This window comes from Xenopus laevis, chromosome 5S, assembly GCF_017654675.1.
Source record: "Xenopus laevis strain J_2021 chromosome 5S, Xenopus_laevis_v10.1, whole genome shotgun sequence".
In the NCBI taxonomy this organism is placed as follows: Eukaryota; Metazoa; Chordata; class Amphibia; order Anura; family Pipidae; genus Xenopus; species Xenopus laevis.
In genome coordinates, this window is record NC_054380.1 from 26,225,113 (window position 1) to 26,244,048 (window position 18,936).

Genomic DNA, 18,936 nt, shown 5'->3' on the forward strand with positions numbered 1-18,936 from the left:
CCTATTGCAATAAAGGGTAAAGCATGTGTTGGGTTTTGCAGTACTGACACAATCATACCAACATTCCCCCCTATCAATTGCCTGAACAATAAATACAGAGTAATTTAACTCATAAATGGGTATTGTTCTATAGATGGGAGTCAACTTGTTAGTTTTTGTTGAATGAGTAGTTTCACTGTTTCAAGTGATGGTCGGGGACAGCAGCCAAGCTTCTGGCCAATCACTACACATGTTTTACGGTATACTCTATAAAGTGACTTCACAGCCACACGCTCAAAAGCCTGGCAAGATTTTTAAGCAATGGTCCAGATTTAAAGGGTACTTGTCACAGTAAAAATGTTCCCCCAGACATATGTGCATAATGAGCGAGTATTCTGACATCTTCACTATGTATGTGAGCTGGGACCCTTCTTGTTATTTGGGGGCTTGAAACACAATTGAGTCATTATTGAGTCCTGACATGGCCAAGGCCACAAGGATCTGGCACAAATAGTATTGTTTCCCCCAACTGGAGGGCAGCCTCTACTTTTAGTTTCACTTTTACTAAGAGAAGTGCCCTTTAAAGGAGAACTAAACTCCCCTGATGTGAAATGCTTCCTGCTTCCTCCCTGCATGAATGAATGCTTATTGACTTCAATGCATTTGGTTTGAGAAAAACACAAGAAGAAACTGCCATTGGCCCCAATACATTTGGCAAATATTCTGATGTAAAGACAGGTATAGGACCTGTTATCCAGAATGCTCTGGACCTGGGGTTGTCCAGATAACAGATTTCTGTAATTTGGCTCTTAACTCCACTAGAAATCATATTAACATTAAATAAAGCCAATAGGCTGGTTTTGCCTCCAATAAGGATTAATTATATCTTCGTTGGGATCAAGTACAAGCTCCTGTTTTATTATTACAGAGAAAGGGGAAATCATTTTTAAAATTTTGATTATTTGGATAAAATAGAATCTATGGGGACGGCCTTTACATAATTTGGAGCTTTCTAGATATGGGGTCCCACACCTTTATATTTTGCGCTAAGAAGGATCAAAGACAACCCCTCTTAAATCCACCAGGTTTATCGACCCACAGCGACCAAGGAGGAGTTTGCTTTAATAGACAAAGCAGTAAATGGAACCTGCTCAGTGGTTGCTATAGTTACTATAAATGGAGAGGAGTTCTTTTTGCATATTGCCTAATTGATATAATGATGATGATATATTGATGAGTACAACAATGTTGCTACAGATTGTTTTACAGAAACTAAAACCAATACTCAGAATGATACAAGTAAGAAAATATTAATGATGAAGTCGGTTTTTCAGTTTTATTGAATTTTCTCTTTAGAAAGAGTAGAGAGGGGGGTGGAAGGAGGTGCAGAGATCTGACCCAGATGAGAGAAGAGACATGGTAGATCATTTAGCATTGTGCAAAGACAAGGTGAATATTTCAAATCTATAAAATAAAGAGACAGGAGCCTGCAGGAGCAATAATACAGTCCATTGAATAAAACATAAGGACGTAAATGATAGGAAAGTTTAATTAAATTTGCTATAATGAAATCTGGGGAACTGGCTACACTGGGAAAATTTGGAAAGAAGCTTACGTTTTTTTCCAGATTGGATGCCAAATATGAATCCCAGCCTTGTCACATCGTATCGCCCAGTAGCCGAACGTCATGCGCCCGGAGCCGCTGGAAAATGACTTCAGTGATTTCTATTGGAATCTCCCATGATGCCGCGTTTTTATTGCGAGCAGCAGAGCATGCCATTAGCTCAGCAAGAGATATTTACCGGATTTCACACACAGGGAAAGACTTTACAGTGGCTCTAAAGAAGGCCAGACGTTATGCGGGGCAGCACTGCGCTACTACCTACCTATTATTATTATCATCCCTGGCAAAGTTGGGTCTCTGTTTCTTAAAGGAACAGTAACGTCAAAAAATAAAAGTGTTTTAAAGTAATGAAAACATAATGCAGTGTTGCCCTGCACTGGTTAAACTGGTGTGTTTGCTTAAGAAACACTACTATTGTTTATATAAATAAGCTGCTGTGTAGCAATGGGGGCAGCCATTCAAAGGAGACAAGGCGCAGATTACACATCAGATAGCAAATAAGCTCTGTCTGTCTAATGGTGTTATCTTCTATCCATTAGTTATCCTGTGCCATATAGCCGTTTTTCAATTTCCGCCATTGCTCCCCAGCAGCTTGTTTATATGAACTATAGTAGTGTTTCTGAAGCAAACAGATCAGTTTTACCAGTGCAGGCCAACAGTACATGATATTTTCATAACTTTAAAACTCTTAAATTTTTTGGTGTTACTGTTCCTTTAAGGAAAACTACTGCAGAATAGATTTTTATCTCATTTGAAGAGTCAGACGGGATCCCAGTGGAGCAGAAATTGCAGTTTAAAGGGAAAGAGCACATTGGTTCTTGTGTTTAAAAGCAACCAGGAAGGCTATGGTGAGGATAATGGCACACAGGGAGATTTGGGGGGCTTCTGTTTCCTTTCACCCCTCCCAAATTCATAGATTCAAACCCCTCCAAAAATGCAATTTTGTTTTGATTCCACATGTTTGGCTGGCTTGGCCAGCACTGCACAATTGCCTCTTGAATGAGCACAAAGGGGTGGGATTTTGCAGTACATAGCGCTCTGGCACTTGCTCCCTGGCACTTGCTCCCTGGCACTTGCACCCTGGCACTTGTTCTCTATAGATAAGGCAAGGTTTGAATATAGAAAATAACAATTGTCATTAGAAGGTGCCTGTTGAGTATTCCAGTGGAATTAGTTGGGAGATACGAGTGGATGTGGGTGGATTTAAAAAAAATGGGGGTTACTGGTAACATACTGTAACTGCATGGGGGGGAGAAGCACAAGATAAAAGTGTGAAATGAAACCTATGGGTCTCTAATTAAAGGAGTTGTTCACCTTTATATTAACTTTTAGTATGATGTAGAGAGTGATATTCTGAGACGATTTGCAATTGGTTTTCATTTTTCATTTGTGTTTTTTGAGTTATTTAGCTTTTTATTCAGCAGCACTCCACTTTGCAATTTCAGTCATCTGGTTGCTAGGGTCCAAATAACCCTTACAACCATGCATTGATTTAAACAAGAGACTGCCAATGGAAAAGACTACTATTGAACATGTTCAACTGATATGTATTGGAAACAGGCCCGGACTGGCAATCTGTGGGTTCTGGCAAATGCCAGATGGGCTGCTGTAAGATGCCATAGAAAGTCACTATTTAGTGGGCTTGAGGGGGGATGTTTAGGTCTCTTTGTAGTTGAAATGCCAGGGGGCTGTTTTGACTGATTGGAAAGTTTATTACAATTTTTTTATTGGACCAAATGTTATATTGGGTTTTAGGTCCTTACAGGTAACAGGGCCGCTCCGGCCATGAGGCAAGGTGAGAATCTTGCCTCAGGCGGCACAGAACAGCCAGTTACCTGTAAGGACCTAAAACCCAATATAACATTTGGCCCCAAAAAAACAAGAAACACCTCTGGTAACTTTAAGAGCAGAATTTCCGTTTTTTAAAATGGAAATTCAGTTCGGCTAGTGCAGTGAGCACAGTAGCGCTCACTACACTAGTGATGTGGCCCCTCCTTGACCCGATCCGTCGATAGAAAGCGGAGCGCGGAGCCCCTGAAACTTCTCTTACCCTGAAGTGCAAGTTTAGCAATGACGTGTGTCCCGGGTTAACTGCGCTCTGTTCCTTGTCTGTCCCCTGTGGAGCAGGGAACAGTGTCAGGGGCACAACTGAACCCTGTCCTTATTACCCTGTCCTTATTACCCTGTCTTTATTGCCCTGTCCTTATTGCCCTGTCTTTATTGCCCTGTCCTTATTGCCCTGTCTTTATTACCCTGTCCTTATTGCCCTTCCTTATTGCCCTGTCCTTATTGCCCTTTCCTTATTGCCCTGTCTGTATTGCCCTGTCCTTATTGCACTTTCCTTATTGCCTTGTCCTTTTTTCGCTTTCTTTATTGCCCTGTCCTTATTGCTGTCTTTCTTGCCCTGTCCTTATTGTCCTGTCCTTATTGCCCTGTCCATATTGCCCTGTCCTTATTGCCATCTTTCTTGCCCTGTCCCTATTGTCCTGCCCTTATTGCCCTGTCTTTATTGCCCTGTCCTTATTGCCCTGTCTTTATTACCCTGTCCGTATTACACTGTCTTTATTGCCCTGTCCTTATTGCCCTGTCTTTATTGCCCTGTCCGTATTGCCCTGTCCTTATTGCCCTGTCTTTATTACCCTGTCCTTATTGCCCTTTCCTTATTGCCCTGTCTTTATTGCCCTGTCCTTATTGCCCTGTCTTTATTGCCCTGTCCTTTTTGCGCTTTCTTTATTGCCCTGTCCTTATTACCCTGTCTTTATTGCCCTGTCCTTATTGAAGTCTTTCTTGCCCTGTCCTTATTGTCCTGTCCTTATTGCCCTGTCCATATTGCCCTGTCCTTATTGCCGTCTTTCTTGCCCTGTCCTTATTGTCCTGTCCTTATTGCCCTGTCTTTATTGCCCTGTCCTTATTGCCCTGTCTTTATTGCCCTGTCCTTATTGCCCTGTCTTTATTGCCCTGTCCGTATTGCCCTGTCTTTATTACCTTGTCTGTATTGCCCTGTCTGTATTGCCCTGTCCTTATTGCCGTCTTTCTTGCCCTGTCCTTATTGTCCTGTCCTTATTGCCCTGTCTTTATTGCCCTGTCCTTATTGCCCTGTCTTTATTGCCCTGTCCGTATTGCCCTGTCCTTATTGCCCTGTCTTTATTGCCCTGTCTTTATTGCCCTTTCCTTATTGCCCTGTCCTTATTGCCCTGTCCTTATTGCCCTTTCCTTATTGCCCTGTCTGTATTGCCCTGTCTTTATCTGGGTGGGGATTGAGAGGAGTTCGGATGGGAAGTGGGCAGAGGCAGGAAGACGGCTGGAGGATGGGGATCGGAGTGCACTGGGACCCTCTGAAGATTTTTTTGCAGGGAGGCCAGGCGCACTGCAGTTACTCCACTTAGGGCTGAGTTGTCAGTGAGGACTGGGTTGGCACAGTGGGTTTTTTCTGCAGACACCTGGGGGGGGGGGGGTTTACAGGTAAAGTACATTGGGGCGAGGATTTCCGCCTGGCTGGTATTTTACAGGCCTGGCTGGTAAAAATTAGGGGAAAAAATATAAATTGGAAGGCCGGTATTTTTTTCCAGAAAAGGTGGCAACCCTAATTGGGGCTCATTTCTCAGCACTGGGCAAATGTATCAGAGGGCAGTAACCCATGCCGATCAACTTGCTGCATTAAATTCTTCCACCTGTAACTGGCTTAGAAAAGCGAGTGACTGGTTGCTATGGGTTACTGGCCACACTTGCCCAGAGCTGAGAAATGAGCCGGTGCGTTGCGCAAACCGCTGCCCCGTTGCGGCTGTATCGTTACGTGTTGTCCCCCAATGACTGGAGCCTGTGAGACTGCGGCTCTGTCCGCGCATTTATATCCCTGGGGAGGAAGAAGCAGACGCGCTCGGCTGCAGTAGGAGCGGTGTCCAGCAGGTGGCGCATCCAATCTATATCTAACAGCGAGACGGAGGCGGAGGAGGGGCCTGATTGGCCAGGGCAATGAGCGCCGCTGCTGGCTGTGTGTGCGGTGGCTCCTGATTGGCAGAGATCCTGATGACATCAGGACAGAAAGAAAAAGCATAGGGGACGCACGAGAAGTGGAGAGAGAGCGAGAGAGCGAGAGAGCGAGGAACCAGCGCACCGGCCGTGGATCAGCTGCTGCCTGACCTGCCTCTTGCGCTCCGGATCCAGAGACAATTCTCCTGCGCTAATGTCCGCGCCTTCACGTCCGCACGGGACCTCGCACTGACATCCCAGGAGAGCGGCTCGTTGCTGACGGACACGGCGATCAGTCGCAGCGACTATGAGCAGAAAGCGAAGGACTGGGCTGCGAGCAGACGCACAGACTCGCCCTGGGAAGGAGACGCGTGGAGTAAAAAGACTCGAGTGATGTGGGAAAAACACACGGACAGCAGAAAACCATCATCGAGACACAAAGTCGGCGGCGCACAGGTACCGACTCCCTGCGACACAGTCGCTCCCCTGTCTCCTCCCATAGACACCTGGATGCTCAATAAGCTGCAGTTGGGCATCTCCTGGGGAAGTTCCCTGCGACTGTAGTGCAGTCATTGCGCTTCTCTTCCCTCAACTTCTGCTTCTTCTCCACCTGCGCTCGGATTTGCTGTTGGGGCAGTGACTGGGGCTCCTCGTGCGCCGCGACCCCCACACCTGCCCCGTGCGTCCCCCGCTCACCGCAACGGCTCCTGCGACTCATGTGCTACTTTGTTGCCAGTATCCCCCCCCATCGCGCATTCACATCACCCGCTGCCCCACTCACTCCGATCCACCTGCCCCTCATTTAGGCTTCTTTCCCCAATAACTAGGGGGCACTGGGGGACTGAACTTGTAGCTTGTGCTGAAGGGCACTGGGTGCCAGGGTGTTGGTGCAACAAGGTGCAGGTGCTGTTTGGCTTCATATGAATGGAGAGATGATCAGAGAGGGGCTTTCTGCCAGGGGGGCATCATTATATATAATCAGGAATTAGTGTTGGGCTGGTGCCCAGGGACACACACTTTGTACCTCCCAGTGCCCTTCTAATGTCTTTCTACTTTGGTGGGAGTTGCACTTTAACAACTGAAGGACTGCAGCTTGGGCAACACTCTTGTGTAATGGGACTGCCCCGTCCTCCTTCCTCTTCTTGCCCCGCTGCACCCTCCTCCTTCCCCCTCCTTCTTCCTCTTCTTGCCCCACTGCCCCTTCTCCTTCCTCTTCTTGCCCCACTGCCCCTTCTCCTTCCTCTTCTTGCCCCACTGCCCCTTCTCCTTCCTCTTCTTGCCCCGCTGCCCCCTTCTCCTTCCTCTTCTTGCCCCGCTGCCCCCTTCTCCTTCCTCTTCTTGCCCCACTGCCCCCTCCTCCTTCCTCTTCTTGCCCCGCTGCCCCCTCCTCCTTCCTCTTCTTGCCCCGCTGCCCCCTCCTCCTTCCTCTTCTTGCCCCGCTGCCCCCTCCTCCTTCCTCTTCTTGCCCCGCTGCCCCCTCCTCCTTCCTCTTCTTGCCCCGCTGCCCCCTCCTCCTTCCTCTTCTTGCCCCGCTGCCCCCTCCTCCTTCCTCTTCTTGCCCCGCTGCCCCCTCCTCCTTCCTCTTCTTGCCCCGCTGCCCCCTCCTCCTTCCTCTTCTTGCCCCGCTGCCCCCTCCTCCTTCCTCTTCTTGCCCCGCTGCTCCTTCCTCTTCTTGCCCCGCTGCTCCTTCCTCTTCTTGCCCCGCTGCTCCTTCCTCTTCTTGCCCCGCTGCTCCTTCCTCTTCTTGCCCCGCTGCCCCCTCCTCCTTCCTCTTCTTGCCCCGCTGCCCCCTCCTCCTTCCTCTTCCTCTTTTTGCCCCACTCTCCCCGCCTCCTTCGTCTTCTTGTTTGACGGTATGTGCTGGTCCCTGTATTCTATGTATGAAGATCAAACTAACATTGAACTGCCCCAGGCAAGCTGAATGGCTCGAGCTCTGTGCGATGTGAGTTTGGCTCTGAATCGGAATCCACAGTTTCCCAAACATGTCAGCCCAAAACAATTGTGATCCTTGGTGCAATGCAGAACTTGCATGTTGAGAAGTGACTTGTGCATTGTTGCACCTCTGCCGCTCACTAGTGACGCTGCTTTATGGAACTGTTTAATATTGTTAGTTCATCAGCTCGACTTAGGCAGGGTGCACTGTACAAATTTCATCCAGAAGTTTTGGTGCTATGTCTGGGGTGTGATGAAGCCCAGCACTTTTTCTCTATGAACTAATTTGCTATCATGCAAGCCTGATAAAACCCTCCCCTCTAGCACAAATCACACCCCCCCCCTCATAATCAAGAAATGGTTGCCTTAAATGCCCGTGTAGGAGCCCTATGTGCCGCTACTATTGTCTGTGTGGCATGTGCCATAGACCAACACTGGGTTCATGTCTATAATGCAGGAGGCACAAGGAACTGCTTGTTATTGCAGTGATGGGAAACACACAAGGTTGTTCTACAAAGAGACTTTGCACTCACTGGTTAATGATTATGGTTAGTACCCCCACTACTTGCCCCACAAATCACTTCCCATTGAAATAATTTCCAAAATTCACAGGACCCCCTGTACCCAAAAAATTGCTGGTGCCAATTCAACCCACTATTATTAGGAAGAACCCTCGGTGAGGAGCAGTTGGTCTGATCACCATCCTGTGTAACAGAGGTCCAAATATCCCATAGCCTAAAACTGAATGATCCCCCAGTTTTATCTTCTGTGTACCTCTTAATGTGGTTATAAAGTCATTCCCTGTCCTTATCCTAGCAACCAATCAGCAGTTACGTTCTGTTTGTTGATACAGCAAGACTGAAGAAAGCAAGCATGTGGTTTGTTGATTTATTTTACCTATGTCCCTATGTATTCTCCATTGTACTTCTGCTTATTGTTCTATAACTCTGTTTATCTTCCCACTGTGCAGGTTGACAATGGTCGCTGGGATCCACTCTCTGCTCCTGCTGCTGTTTTACCAGGTCTTGCTGAGTGGCTGCACTGGACTGATACCCGAGGAAGGCAAGCGCAAGTATACGGAATCGGGTCGCTCGTCTCCCCAGCAGTCCCAGAGGGTCCTCAACCAGTTCGAGCTCCGGCTGCTCAGTATGTTTGGCTTGAAGAGGCGTCCGACGCCTGGCAAAAATGTTGTGATCCCACCCTACATGCTGGACTTGTACCACCTGCACTTGGCTCAGTTGGCTGCTGATGAAGGCACTTCTGCCATGGACTTCCAGATGGAGCGGGCAGCCAGCCGAGCAAATACAGTGAGGAGTTTCCACCATGAAGGTAAGAAATGGCCAATGGGACATGTACTCGCTCTATGCAAATTGTGACCCAGTGATCAAGTCTTGCCATTTACATTGGCTCCGTACATTCTCTATAACATTTTCTCTGCTGTTGAATATGTTGGGCATTTTGCCCCGTGAGGGTTCCGCTCAAGTCTTCGAACTTTCAGGCGACTTCTATTTTCTTTGGAAGTTTCAGTAAGTTGTGACAACGCGAATCTCCGTGAATAAAGTACCCCCTATTGTAAAATATAAGGCTATTATAAGTCATCGAGGAGTTCCATGACCATATACAGATCATGGAACTCTGAGGTATATCCTCATATTTTCCAACAAGGGGTACTTTATTTATTATAATACACAAGTTTTAGTGAGTCATGTGACAATAATGACATCACTACTCGCCGTTTATAACTGGTGACACCACTAGTTGCTGTTTAGGATATAATTTACAAGATATTCATGGTTTTTGGGTATTATAAGGATGTGTTGATGGTTTTTGTTTATTGTATGGGTTAGAGAAGTTACTGTGACTTCCATGACCAGGCAGAGAATTTTCAGAAGTCAGGGGGACTAATCAGCTCATGTTTTAGGATAAGGGTACATAATCTTGTATTCTACATATGCTTGGATGGGTGCTGGCATATGGTTTTGGGTGATGGTGGAAGGGCTAAAGCGAGAAAAGGCACACAGTGCCTCTAACACTCAGGGTCGCACATATATGGATGCAAGTTGGACAGCAGAAGGTGGACAGATGTCCGGTCAAGGGTAGAAGGAATGGAGTGGCTTCAAATGGCCGTCTTTTTATATGGATCATAAGAGTACTTCCAACATGGATATTATTTGGGTACAAGCCAGCAGCATGTTCTATACCTTCTCTTTACCACCTTTACCTCTGCTTCTTGGTGACCTTTTCTTGCTTGTCTGTTTCCCATTGTGCTGACTGTTCAACCTTGTAAAGTACTTTGCTGGGGATTAATTCTGCTCAGACCAATTCCTAATTGCTTTTTCATGTCTGTTCCATGACCCGATCTTGGGCACTTTCTTCAAAGCTGATTATGGACCTCTCGCCTCTTCTGATTTTTCTTAATTCCGAAGGGTGTCTGCTCCCAGGGTCCTTGTTAGCTTTTTCAAGCCGAATCTCCCACAGATAGATTTCATTTTTTAATGCTAAATCCCCTAATTTACAGTGGATCTGAGGTTGTTTGTAGAAATGTCTAATCCTTATCTAATCCCCGTGAGAGATCAGCGGGGCGAGTAATTGTATTGTTTTTCACAATGACTTTCTTGTCTTTCGGTGAGATCTTGGATGCTCTGGCGGAGGGATAGAAGACAAATCTCCCCAAAACAGGCTGATAACGGATTTACAGCAGCTGTCCGCTTGGCTCATGTGCGCCTTGTGAGAAACAGATGAAATGATTATTATGGAGAGGGAGAGATGCAGGGGGAATGCTTTTCATACAGACACGTTTTATTAGGTGCAAAGCCCACTCTTAATCTCTCAGGGACTAAAAGCAACACACCACTAGGGCTCTCTGGATGAGAACACTGCCTGTGTGTTTCCACTTATTTACGGCTTTCCAAACAGTCTAATTATTTTATTGCCTTCGTGATTTATTGTTTGAGATCCCCAAAAACCCTTCCTATGCCCTGACATGTGAGGTGTTTCCCGTGCAAAGAAAAGCCTTTCAACGTTGTGTGCGAACAGAGGTCCATTGATAAAGCCATGGAGGCTCTGTAATCAGCAAGAGCAACAATATCAAGGAATACTTAGTCAAGGCTTTGACAGAGGTCCAGCTCTGTTTTCTTTCCCAGCCAAGGGCCCACTCCCTTCGCGTGTGTGTACAGAAGATTTTGGCACATTCAAGTCCTTTTTTTAAAGGGAAAATATTCCCTGTTTATAAGTGGTTTCCTTTCACTTTTTCTGCAAATGAAAAACACATGGACTTGGCTCCTTCTACAAGGAGACTTGTATTTATCTGCATAAAGGTAATAATAAATGATACAAGTTCCATTGCATGTAAGAATTGTTTCCAATGAAACTGCGCCTTCTAGTGTCCATATGATCATGAATATGGTGCTATGACTTTTGGACAAACCAACCTCTCCGGCTGACCATTTGGCAAAACAAGAACATGCATTTATTTTGGAAATCTACTAGTGATTGATATAATAGACCTTTTACTTTGCAGAGTTTATGTAATTAGCGTTTTGATGATTGCCTGGGACATTTGTCAAGGTAGCAGTTTGCTTCTGTGTGTATATGCGTATGTAATGTGTGGATAGGAATTCCTATATAAAGCTATGGGGGAAGCCAGAGTTATTGTTGCCTTGAGTTACATAATTTCTCTTTATACAAACTGTAGATTGCATGCTCTTTAGCACAGGATTCTTAAAGGGATACTGTCCCGTTTTTTCAAAATGCATCAGTTAATAGTGCTGTTCCAGCAGAATCCTGCACTGAAATCTGTTTCTCAAAAGAGCATATAGATTTTTTTATATTTAATTTTGGAATCTGACATGGGGCTAGACATATTGTCAGTTTCCCAGCTGCCCCCAGTCATGTGACTTTGGCTCTGATAAACTTCAGTCACTCTTTACTGCTGCACTGAAAGTTGAAGTGATATCACCCCCCTTCCTTTCCACCCCAGCAGCCTAACAAAAGAACAATGGGAAGTTAACCAGATAGCCGCTCCCTAACACAAGATAACAGCTGCCTGGTAGATCTAAGAACAGCCCTTAAAGGGCATGTAAAGTCTAAAATAGAATAAGGCTAGGAATGCTGTATTTTGTATACTAAATATAAACATGAACTTACTGCACCACAAGCCTAATCAAACAAATGATTTATGCTTTCGAAGTTGGCTACAGGGGGGGTCACCATCTTGTAACTTTGTTAAACATCTTTGTAAGACTGTGCACATGCTCAGTGTGGTCTGGGCTGCTTAGGGATCGTCTTAAACAAAGCTGCTTGAGTTTTGCATGGCTGTGAAGTAAGGTGGGGGATCCCTCTGCTGTTCATAAGTATGATTGTTTCCCTGCTCAGCAGTTAGGGACCATCTGACAATTCCTATCCACAGCAGTGAATGAACTGGGAATTTCACTGCATACAGGTTTCTTATAGAAATGGTAAACATTTTTTAATTAAAGTATATTGGAGATAGGTTTCTTTTTCATTAAAGAAGGTAGGTTTTATTGCCCTTACATGCCCTTTAATAGTAAAAAGCCAAGTCCCACTGAGACACGTTCAGTTACCTTGAGTAGGAGAAACAACAGCCTGCCAGAAAGCACCTCCATCCTAAAGTGCTGGCTCTTTTTAAAAGCACATGACCAGGCAAAATAACCTGAGATCGCTGCCTACACACCAATATTATAAATTAAAAAAAAATACACTTGCTGGTTCAGGAATGACATTTTACATGGTAGAGTGAATTATTTGCAGTGTAAACAGTGTCATTTAGAAATAAAAACTACACCATAAAAATCATGACATAATCCCTTTAAGTTTCCAATGCATATATAGGCCAAAGAGCCCCAGTCCTAATACAGCATCTTTAGGGGGCATCAGTAAAAAAGGCTGCAGATATTTTGGGTCCTGCACTTTTATTTTGCAAGGTTCATAACTGAGGGTAGGGTAGGACATGGAAGAACACTGTTGAGCCAGAATGGGTAATGGAGCATATATATGATAAGTCCTAAAGACATGGAGATATTAAATGTGCAATGACTGTGTTTGCTACATATATACACCGGATCCTGTGTATACAGCTGTTTGTGTTCAACATGAACCCAATAAAGACGCTGGATCCCACTTCCTTGGTTCTTCAGGCCATTTGTGAGAGGGGGAAACGTTATGTAAACCGATCTGTTTCATAGTTAAACCTCCCTTGCATAATAAACGCCTCCTAATATGTAAGTCTACACACAGACAAAGGTTTCTCATCTTTTGGATATTGTTTATGCATTGCTCAAGGTGATGTTATAATGGCAGAGGTCCTATATGATTCTGATCTCCTGCCTTGCATCCCTTTGCTGAAGCCTGATTCATGATTACATATAGCTGGCATTTCTCATAAATTTCTGTTATGCTTTCAGATTGCAAGCTCTAATGAGCAGGGCCCTCTTTACTTGCCGTATCACTCTGTATTTGTATGTTTGATGGATGCACCCTTCTATAACTAAGAACCCAACTGTACAGCGCTGTAAGCAGTTAACTCATAGCCACAAGGCCTCCTATTGTGATTGTTAAACTTCTTAAATGTGCCCCTAATTACACTTTACTGCAGTGCCAATAAAATTTCCTTTCATGATGCTTAAGTTGCAGTAAGTTATGTTGCCTTTTCTTCTGCTTTTGTGAAGCAAACTTTTCATAACTTGGAAGGTCACTAGCAGAACTGCAATTATTTTCAGCAAGACTACCATAGAGTCCCGCAAATAGCCACCAGCCCCAAGGAGAAGGGGTTGGCAGTACTGCAAGTGCCAAAAAGCTATTAAAAAGAAACTATACCCCCAAAATGAATACTTAAGCAACCGTTTATATCAACTTAAGTGGCATATTAACGAATCTTCCCAAACTGGTACAGGTAGTACAAGTAAATACTACCCTTTTACATATCTTGTCTTGAACCCCCATTTCGTGATGCTCTGTCTGTCCCCCAGAAATCCCCTATGCAGAAATAGTGGAGCTCTAACTGTAAATGAAAGAAGTGTGGGAGCATTTAATTGGCTCATGTGACCTAACATGTTTAGCTTGTTTGTGTGCACCATGAATTCTAGGGAGCGGCCCTTATTATTTAAAATGGCAATTTTCTATTTAGGATTACCCAATGGCACATACTACTAAAAAGTTTGAAAATGGTTTATGTATATGAAGCAGGGTTTTACATATGAGCTGTTTTATGCAACATATTTTTAAAGATGGGGGTATAGTTTTTCCTTTAAGTCAAATTCTGTAATCTTTTTAGAAAACTTTGTGCCATCTGTGTGTCCTTTGTGGAATCTGCAAACACGCCGCGATGTGTTGATGAACGTTTCCATCACCCATTGGGGTTTTGACCCATGAAGAGGAGTCCTCAGTGTTTCTACCTGGTATTTTGATGTTGCTCAGTTGGCGTAACATAACTAGTTCCTAATTATAAATTCATCCTAGTAACACCTATGAAATTTGCTGATCTGGAGTTTGTGAATTTTTGTGTTGAGCTCCCAAGGAGGGGAATAATTTCATTGGTAAAGCAAGACTAGACTGCTACTCCCTAATAAAAAATCTGATGGACAATATCATGTTGGGCTTGCCCACGCTGGCATCATATGCATCTGAAATGTTGCAACGAAGAGCTGTAGCAAATTTATAATTTCAAGTTGCTACATTTTGGTAGAACCTCGTGGAAATCTAGAATGTGGGCTACCAATCATGTGTTTCTAAAGAGAAAGAAATGTGCTGGATTGGCCAAGAGAACATGGCAAATAGTCCTAGCACATTTATTCTTACTCCTAGTCATGTTAACTTCTGCAGCCATCGTGGAAGAGCCTTTAGGGAATTAATGGGGATATTTTTTAAACCAGTCTCCTGAGTATAGAATAAGAAATACCCCGGTGGGCCCCCCAACCTCCTTTATCTGCAGATTTCAAATAAACAAATAACTGAACAAACCAGAGGGGGTGAAAGTGCAAACATTCTGCAGACTTCTCTGTTGCAAGGAGCCCACAGGATGTCCTGTAATGTCTGCTGCCACCGGCACCACTAATTCCCCCACTTCCTTAGGCTGTTTTCATTGCTGTTTCTCCCAGCTTTTAGGAAATCTGTAATGTGGTGCTTTCTAACATATTGCCTGGGTGTTTTTACGTCTCCCACGTTTAGAAAAACATAAAAGAGAGGGAGAACCACAATAAATAGCAATTTCTGGTTGTGTTTTGGTGTTAAAGAGGCTATTCATTTAAACAAAAATATTACACATCTCTGGGATTCCTGAAATGTGAACAGTAGAAGCCTAAATATGGGGAAAACAACAGTTTTGCAACTGTAAATCATTTGTCTCCTATACCTGGTGTGGTTACAGGGAAACCATAATGTTTATCAAAAAGCCCATCAATGGGAAATTGAGAGGTCACGGCATCTTACATGATTCACAGTGGGTCACTATCTAAAATTATGATATACTGCATCCCTCACATTGTGTTGTCACATCTAGAAATGTATTGTGTAGTTGGATGGCGTTTCTTCCACAGATGAGTCTGGCAACAATGGCATGTTGAACAGGGCTAGAACTGCAAGTAGAGTCTGTAACATGAACCTTAAAGAAACTAGGGAAAACTGGTTGGGTTTATTTAGTAGTAACCATTGTGCAAAGGGCCAGTGATATTAAGAAGTGAATGTACATCACTATTTCATATTTCCATTTATCAGATGCAGTAGTAAATTAATTGAGAACATCTTTTTATCTTCTGATTGGGTAGAGGCTACTTCAGAGCAGAACATTTTTTTTTTTTTTTTTTTTTCATTTTACACTAAGGGGAAGATTTATCTAAGGTTGAATTTCGAATGTATGTGAATTCAAATCGAGTTTTCCTCCCAAAAAAAAAAACTTGAATGTCAGGAAGGCAATTAACACATTCAAATGGTTCAACGGACCTCTGCCATTGACTTGTAAAAGACCTCAACAGGTTTTAGGTGGCAAATATTCGAATTAGAACTGTTTCCGCGATCGTGGTGTGATAAATCTCACATTTCGAATTCACAAAAATTAGAAAATTGTAATTTACCGCTCGATTAAATGAGATTAAATATATAATGCATTATGATGAAAAATATTTGTGCTATTATACTATTGACCTGTATTTTATAGGTAGGCACCAGATCCAGCATTTAAAATAATCCCATACAGTACCAGTTGTTAGTGCTTAATACAGCACCTACAACAATAGGCTTACAGTCAGTCTGAAATGATCCCATTGAATCTGGTTGCTGCATGTGTGGACAGCTTTACTGCTGATAGAAGCAGCAGCACCATCACTGTTCCAGGTATGATCAGCTTGGTTGGACCCAGAACATGGGTGGTCTGATTGGGCAGAGGTTTAATCATTCTGCAGCCTTGCCAACTAGCAGATATTAAGGTGTATGGCCAACTTAATCTGTGTGGTCAACTCCTTTCCACTAGTTGAAACTGGTTGCAGTGGAAGTGAATATTAGATACTTTTAAAATAAAATACTTATTCCTTCACAATTCTCATTGTTATGCTTCTCTTCCTTTTGAAAATAGAATCCATGGAAGAAATTCCTGAGTCTCGTGAGAAAACAATCCAACGATTCTTCTTCAACCTTTCTTCAATTCCAAATGAGGAGCTGGTCACTTCTGCCGAGCTGCGGATTTTTCGAGAGCAGGTCCAAGAGCCCTTTGAAAGTGACAGCAGCAAATTGCATCGGATTAATATTTACGACATTGTCAAGCCAGCGGCGGCTGCCTCCCGGGGCCCTGTTGTGAGACTATTGGACACCAGACTGGTACATCATAATGAAAGCAAATGGGAAAGTTTTGATGTAACGCCGGCAATTGCGCGGTGGATTGCACATAAACAGCCTAACCATGGGTTTGTTGTTGAAGTGACTCACTTGGACAATGACAAAAATGTGCCTAAGAAGCATGTGAGGATTAGTAGGTCTTTAACCCCGGATAAAGATAACTGGCCTCAGATACGGCCATTGTTGGTAACTTTTAGCCATGATGGTAAAGGACATGCTCTTCACAAAAGACAAAAGCGCCAAGCTAGGCACAAACAACGTAAACGCCTTAAATCGAGCTGCAGGAGGCATCCGTTGTACGTAGATTTCAGCGACGTTGGTTGGAATGACTGGATTGTTGCCCCACCTGGGTATCATGCCTTTTACTGCCACGGGGAATGTCCTTTTCCACTGGCAGACCATTTAAACTCTACAAACCATGCAATCGTACAAACTTTGGTGAACTCTGTCAACACAAACATCCCCAAAGCTTGCTGCGTCCCCACAGAACTCAGTGCCATATCCATGCTCTATCTTGATGAGAATGAAAAAGTAGTATTAAAAAATTATCAAGACATGGTCGTGGAGGGGTGCGGATGCCGTTAGGCAGTTACGCGCAAGCCAGAGACAAGAAAGATGACACTTTAATATTTCCTTTTGGAGACTATATTTATGCTTTGAAAAATGATGAAACAATTATTTTGAAAATATATTTATGTCTACACGGAGGTTGGGAAGCAAATATTTTAATCAGAGAAATATTCCTTTTTTTAGTTGTACATTTTTATAAGGGTTTGTACCCAGCACATGAAGTATAATGGTCAGATTCCTATTTTGTATTTATTTACCATTATAACCACTTTTTTAGGGAAAAAATAGCTGTTTTGTATTTATATGTAATCAACAGAGAAAATATAGGGTTTGTAAAAATGTTACTGAAAGCAGATTCATTGGTTTTCTTTTTTTAAGTTATACACAGCTGGTTATATGGCAAGTGTTATATTTTCTACAAAGCTAATTTTAAGGTCAGTTGTTATAAAAATGATAATGTGTTGGTTCATTTTTATATCCTTCATATTGTGCCATTAACATGCATTTTTTAAAATGTAGGAAGTCCAGTGTGCATTGCTTTGTAAATTCAGAATTGGAATTCATACACGTAACTGTCGAATACAACTACTGCCATTTTCAAATAATTTTCTTCTTTTTTTGCGAATTGCTTTGGGCCAGTAGAATTTTTTTTTTCCTGAAGAATTTACAAAAAATAAAGCTTGGCTGGGTGGGAAGAACATTGCAAAGTGGCATGGTATAAAAATAAAATGTTCTTAAATTGGACAAATTCAAATATCACACACAACAATAGCTCGGATATCTCTTAAAAATATTTAATTTATTTAAAATATCTTAAGCCCTAAAAAAATTTGCGTTTGTTTTCTTCTGCTATTTTTTCTAATCTTTTTTTTTTTTTTTGTTTTGTTTTTCTACTGAACTTTCATCTACTAGCTACTTGTGTTATAATTTCTTCTTGAGTTTTCACCACAGTCACCACTTTTTTTTTTTCTTTTTTTTTTTATTGCCTCATAAATTTTGTGTTAAAGGAACAGTTTAAAAAAAAAAAAAAAAAAAAGTTCAAAATGTCAAGATTTCACCAATAAATGAAGAAGTACAGACTTCCAGTACTGTTAATGTAAGCTATATTGTGTATGGAGTTTTTGTTACCTCCTCAGTATTGTGTGCCTGGCAGAAAACAACACACATAATGCAGCTCTACTATTCAGAAACTAAAATGTCAAGAAAATTTTTAGATCATGGCCTTGTTTAAATTTAGCATGGAGGTAGTATTTTATAGCGTCAATTGACTGGCTTCCAACACTTGGATCACGCTCTGTACAGTACGATGAGGATGTTTGGACTGTAGTCTGAACTGTGTGTCACTAGATGATCAGCTCAGTAGAAACTTAAAGGTGAACAGTAAAATTTTAATATGAGCTTTATCCCATGACAATGAGGAGGATGAGTCTGTGTTTTAATGAGCACTATGTACTCCCTTTGCCCTGACCGTGTATTAGACCTAACTGTCTTTCAAAATAAACGACTGTGACTCAAACCTGTTTTCAGACAGATTGATATATAAGAAGGGGGATATTGAAGAGTAACTTGATTATTTCTGAAATGGTAAATAATCTGTGATGGTATGGAAAGTTCCTTATTTCCATGAGGAAGCTCATGTTAAATTCATATTTTTGCAATAGTTTCCGTAAATGACTCAAGTTGCCTAACAAGTGATCCTGGTTTCCTCAACTGAGGTGGGCCACCTGGCAATATTTCCAAAATGTTGATCTCTTTGAGCAAGATTCAAAAATAACCACCTGGCCATCCTGAGGCTCCAAGAGGTGTGCACCATGACCCTCCTGTTAAACAAATGAACAACCAAGAAAAAAAGTGTATAGCAATCAATACGTATAAACAAGCTTGTAGACCAACAACTGGAAGCTGTTGTAGATCTTTCTCCATGTTCCTTTAATAATTATGGTGACCCTGTAAATAGCAGTGCCTGGTTTAGGACATGACCTGTGTTGAGCACTTTGTTTTTATCTTCTTCTGGGTCT

General features: G+C 42.9%; 1 protein-coding gene across 2 annotated transcripts; it reads left to right on the forward strand.

Moving 5' to 3' along the window:
* Nucleotides 1–5,540: 5,540 nt before the first annotated feature.
* bmp2.S (bone morphogenetic protein 2 S homeolog) lies at nt 5,541–18,434 on the forward strand. Of its 2 annotated transcripts, NM_001085884.1 has the most exon segments (4): nt 5,694–6,028; nt 8,475–8,833; nt 16,089–16,878; nt 16,880–18,018. In NM_001085884.1, coding segments are annotated over 3 exon segments (1,146 nt in total). In that variant the 5' UTR covers nt 5,694–6,028; nt 8,475–8,481; the 3' UTR covers nt 16,884–18,018.
* The last annotated feature ends 502 nt before the right edge of the window (nt 18,435–18,936 follow it).

Bases quoted from the DNA above. Each gene is read 5' to 3' on its own strand.
- bmp2.S (XM_018264224.2), top strand. From the start codon at position 8,482: ATGGTCGCTGGGATCCACTCTCTGCTCCTGCTGCTGTTTTACCAGGTC. The intron at 8,834-16,088 runs GTAAGAAATGGC...TTTTGAAAATAG, and splicing joins GAGGAGTTTCCACCATGAAG to AATCCATGGAAGAAATTCCT.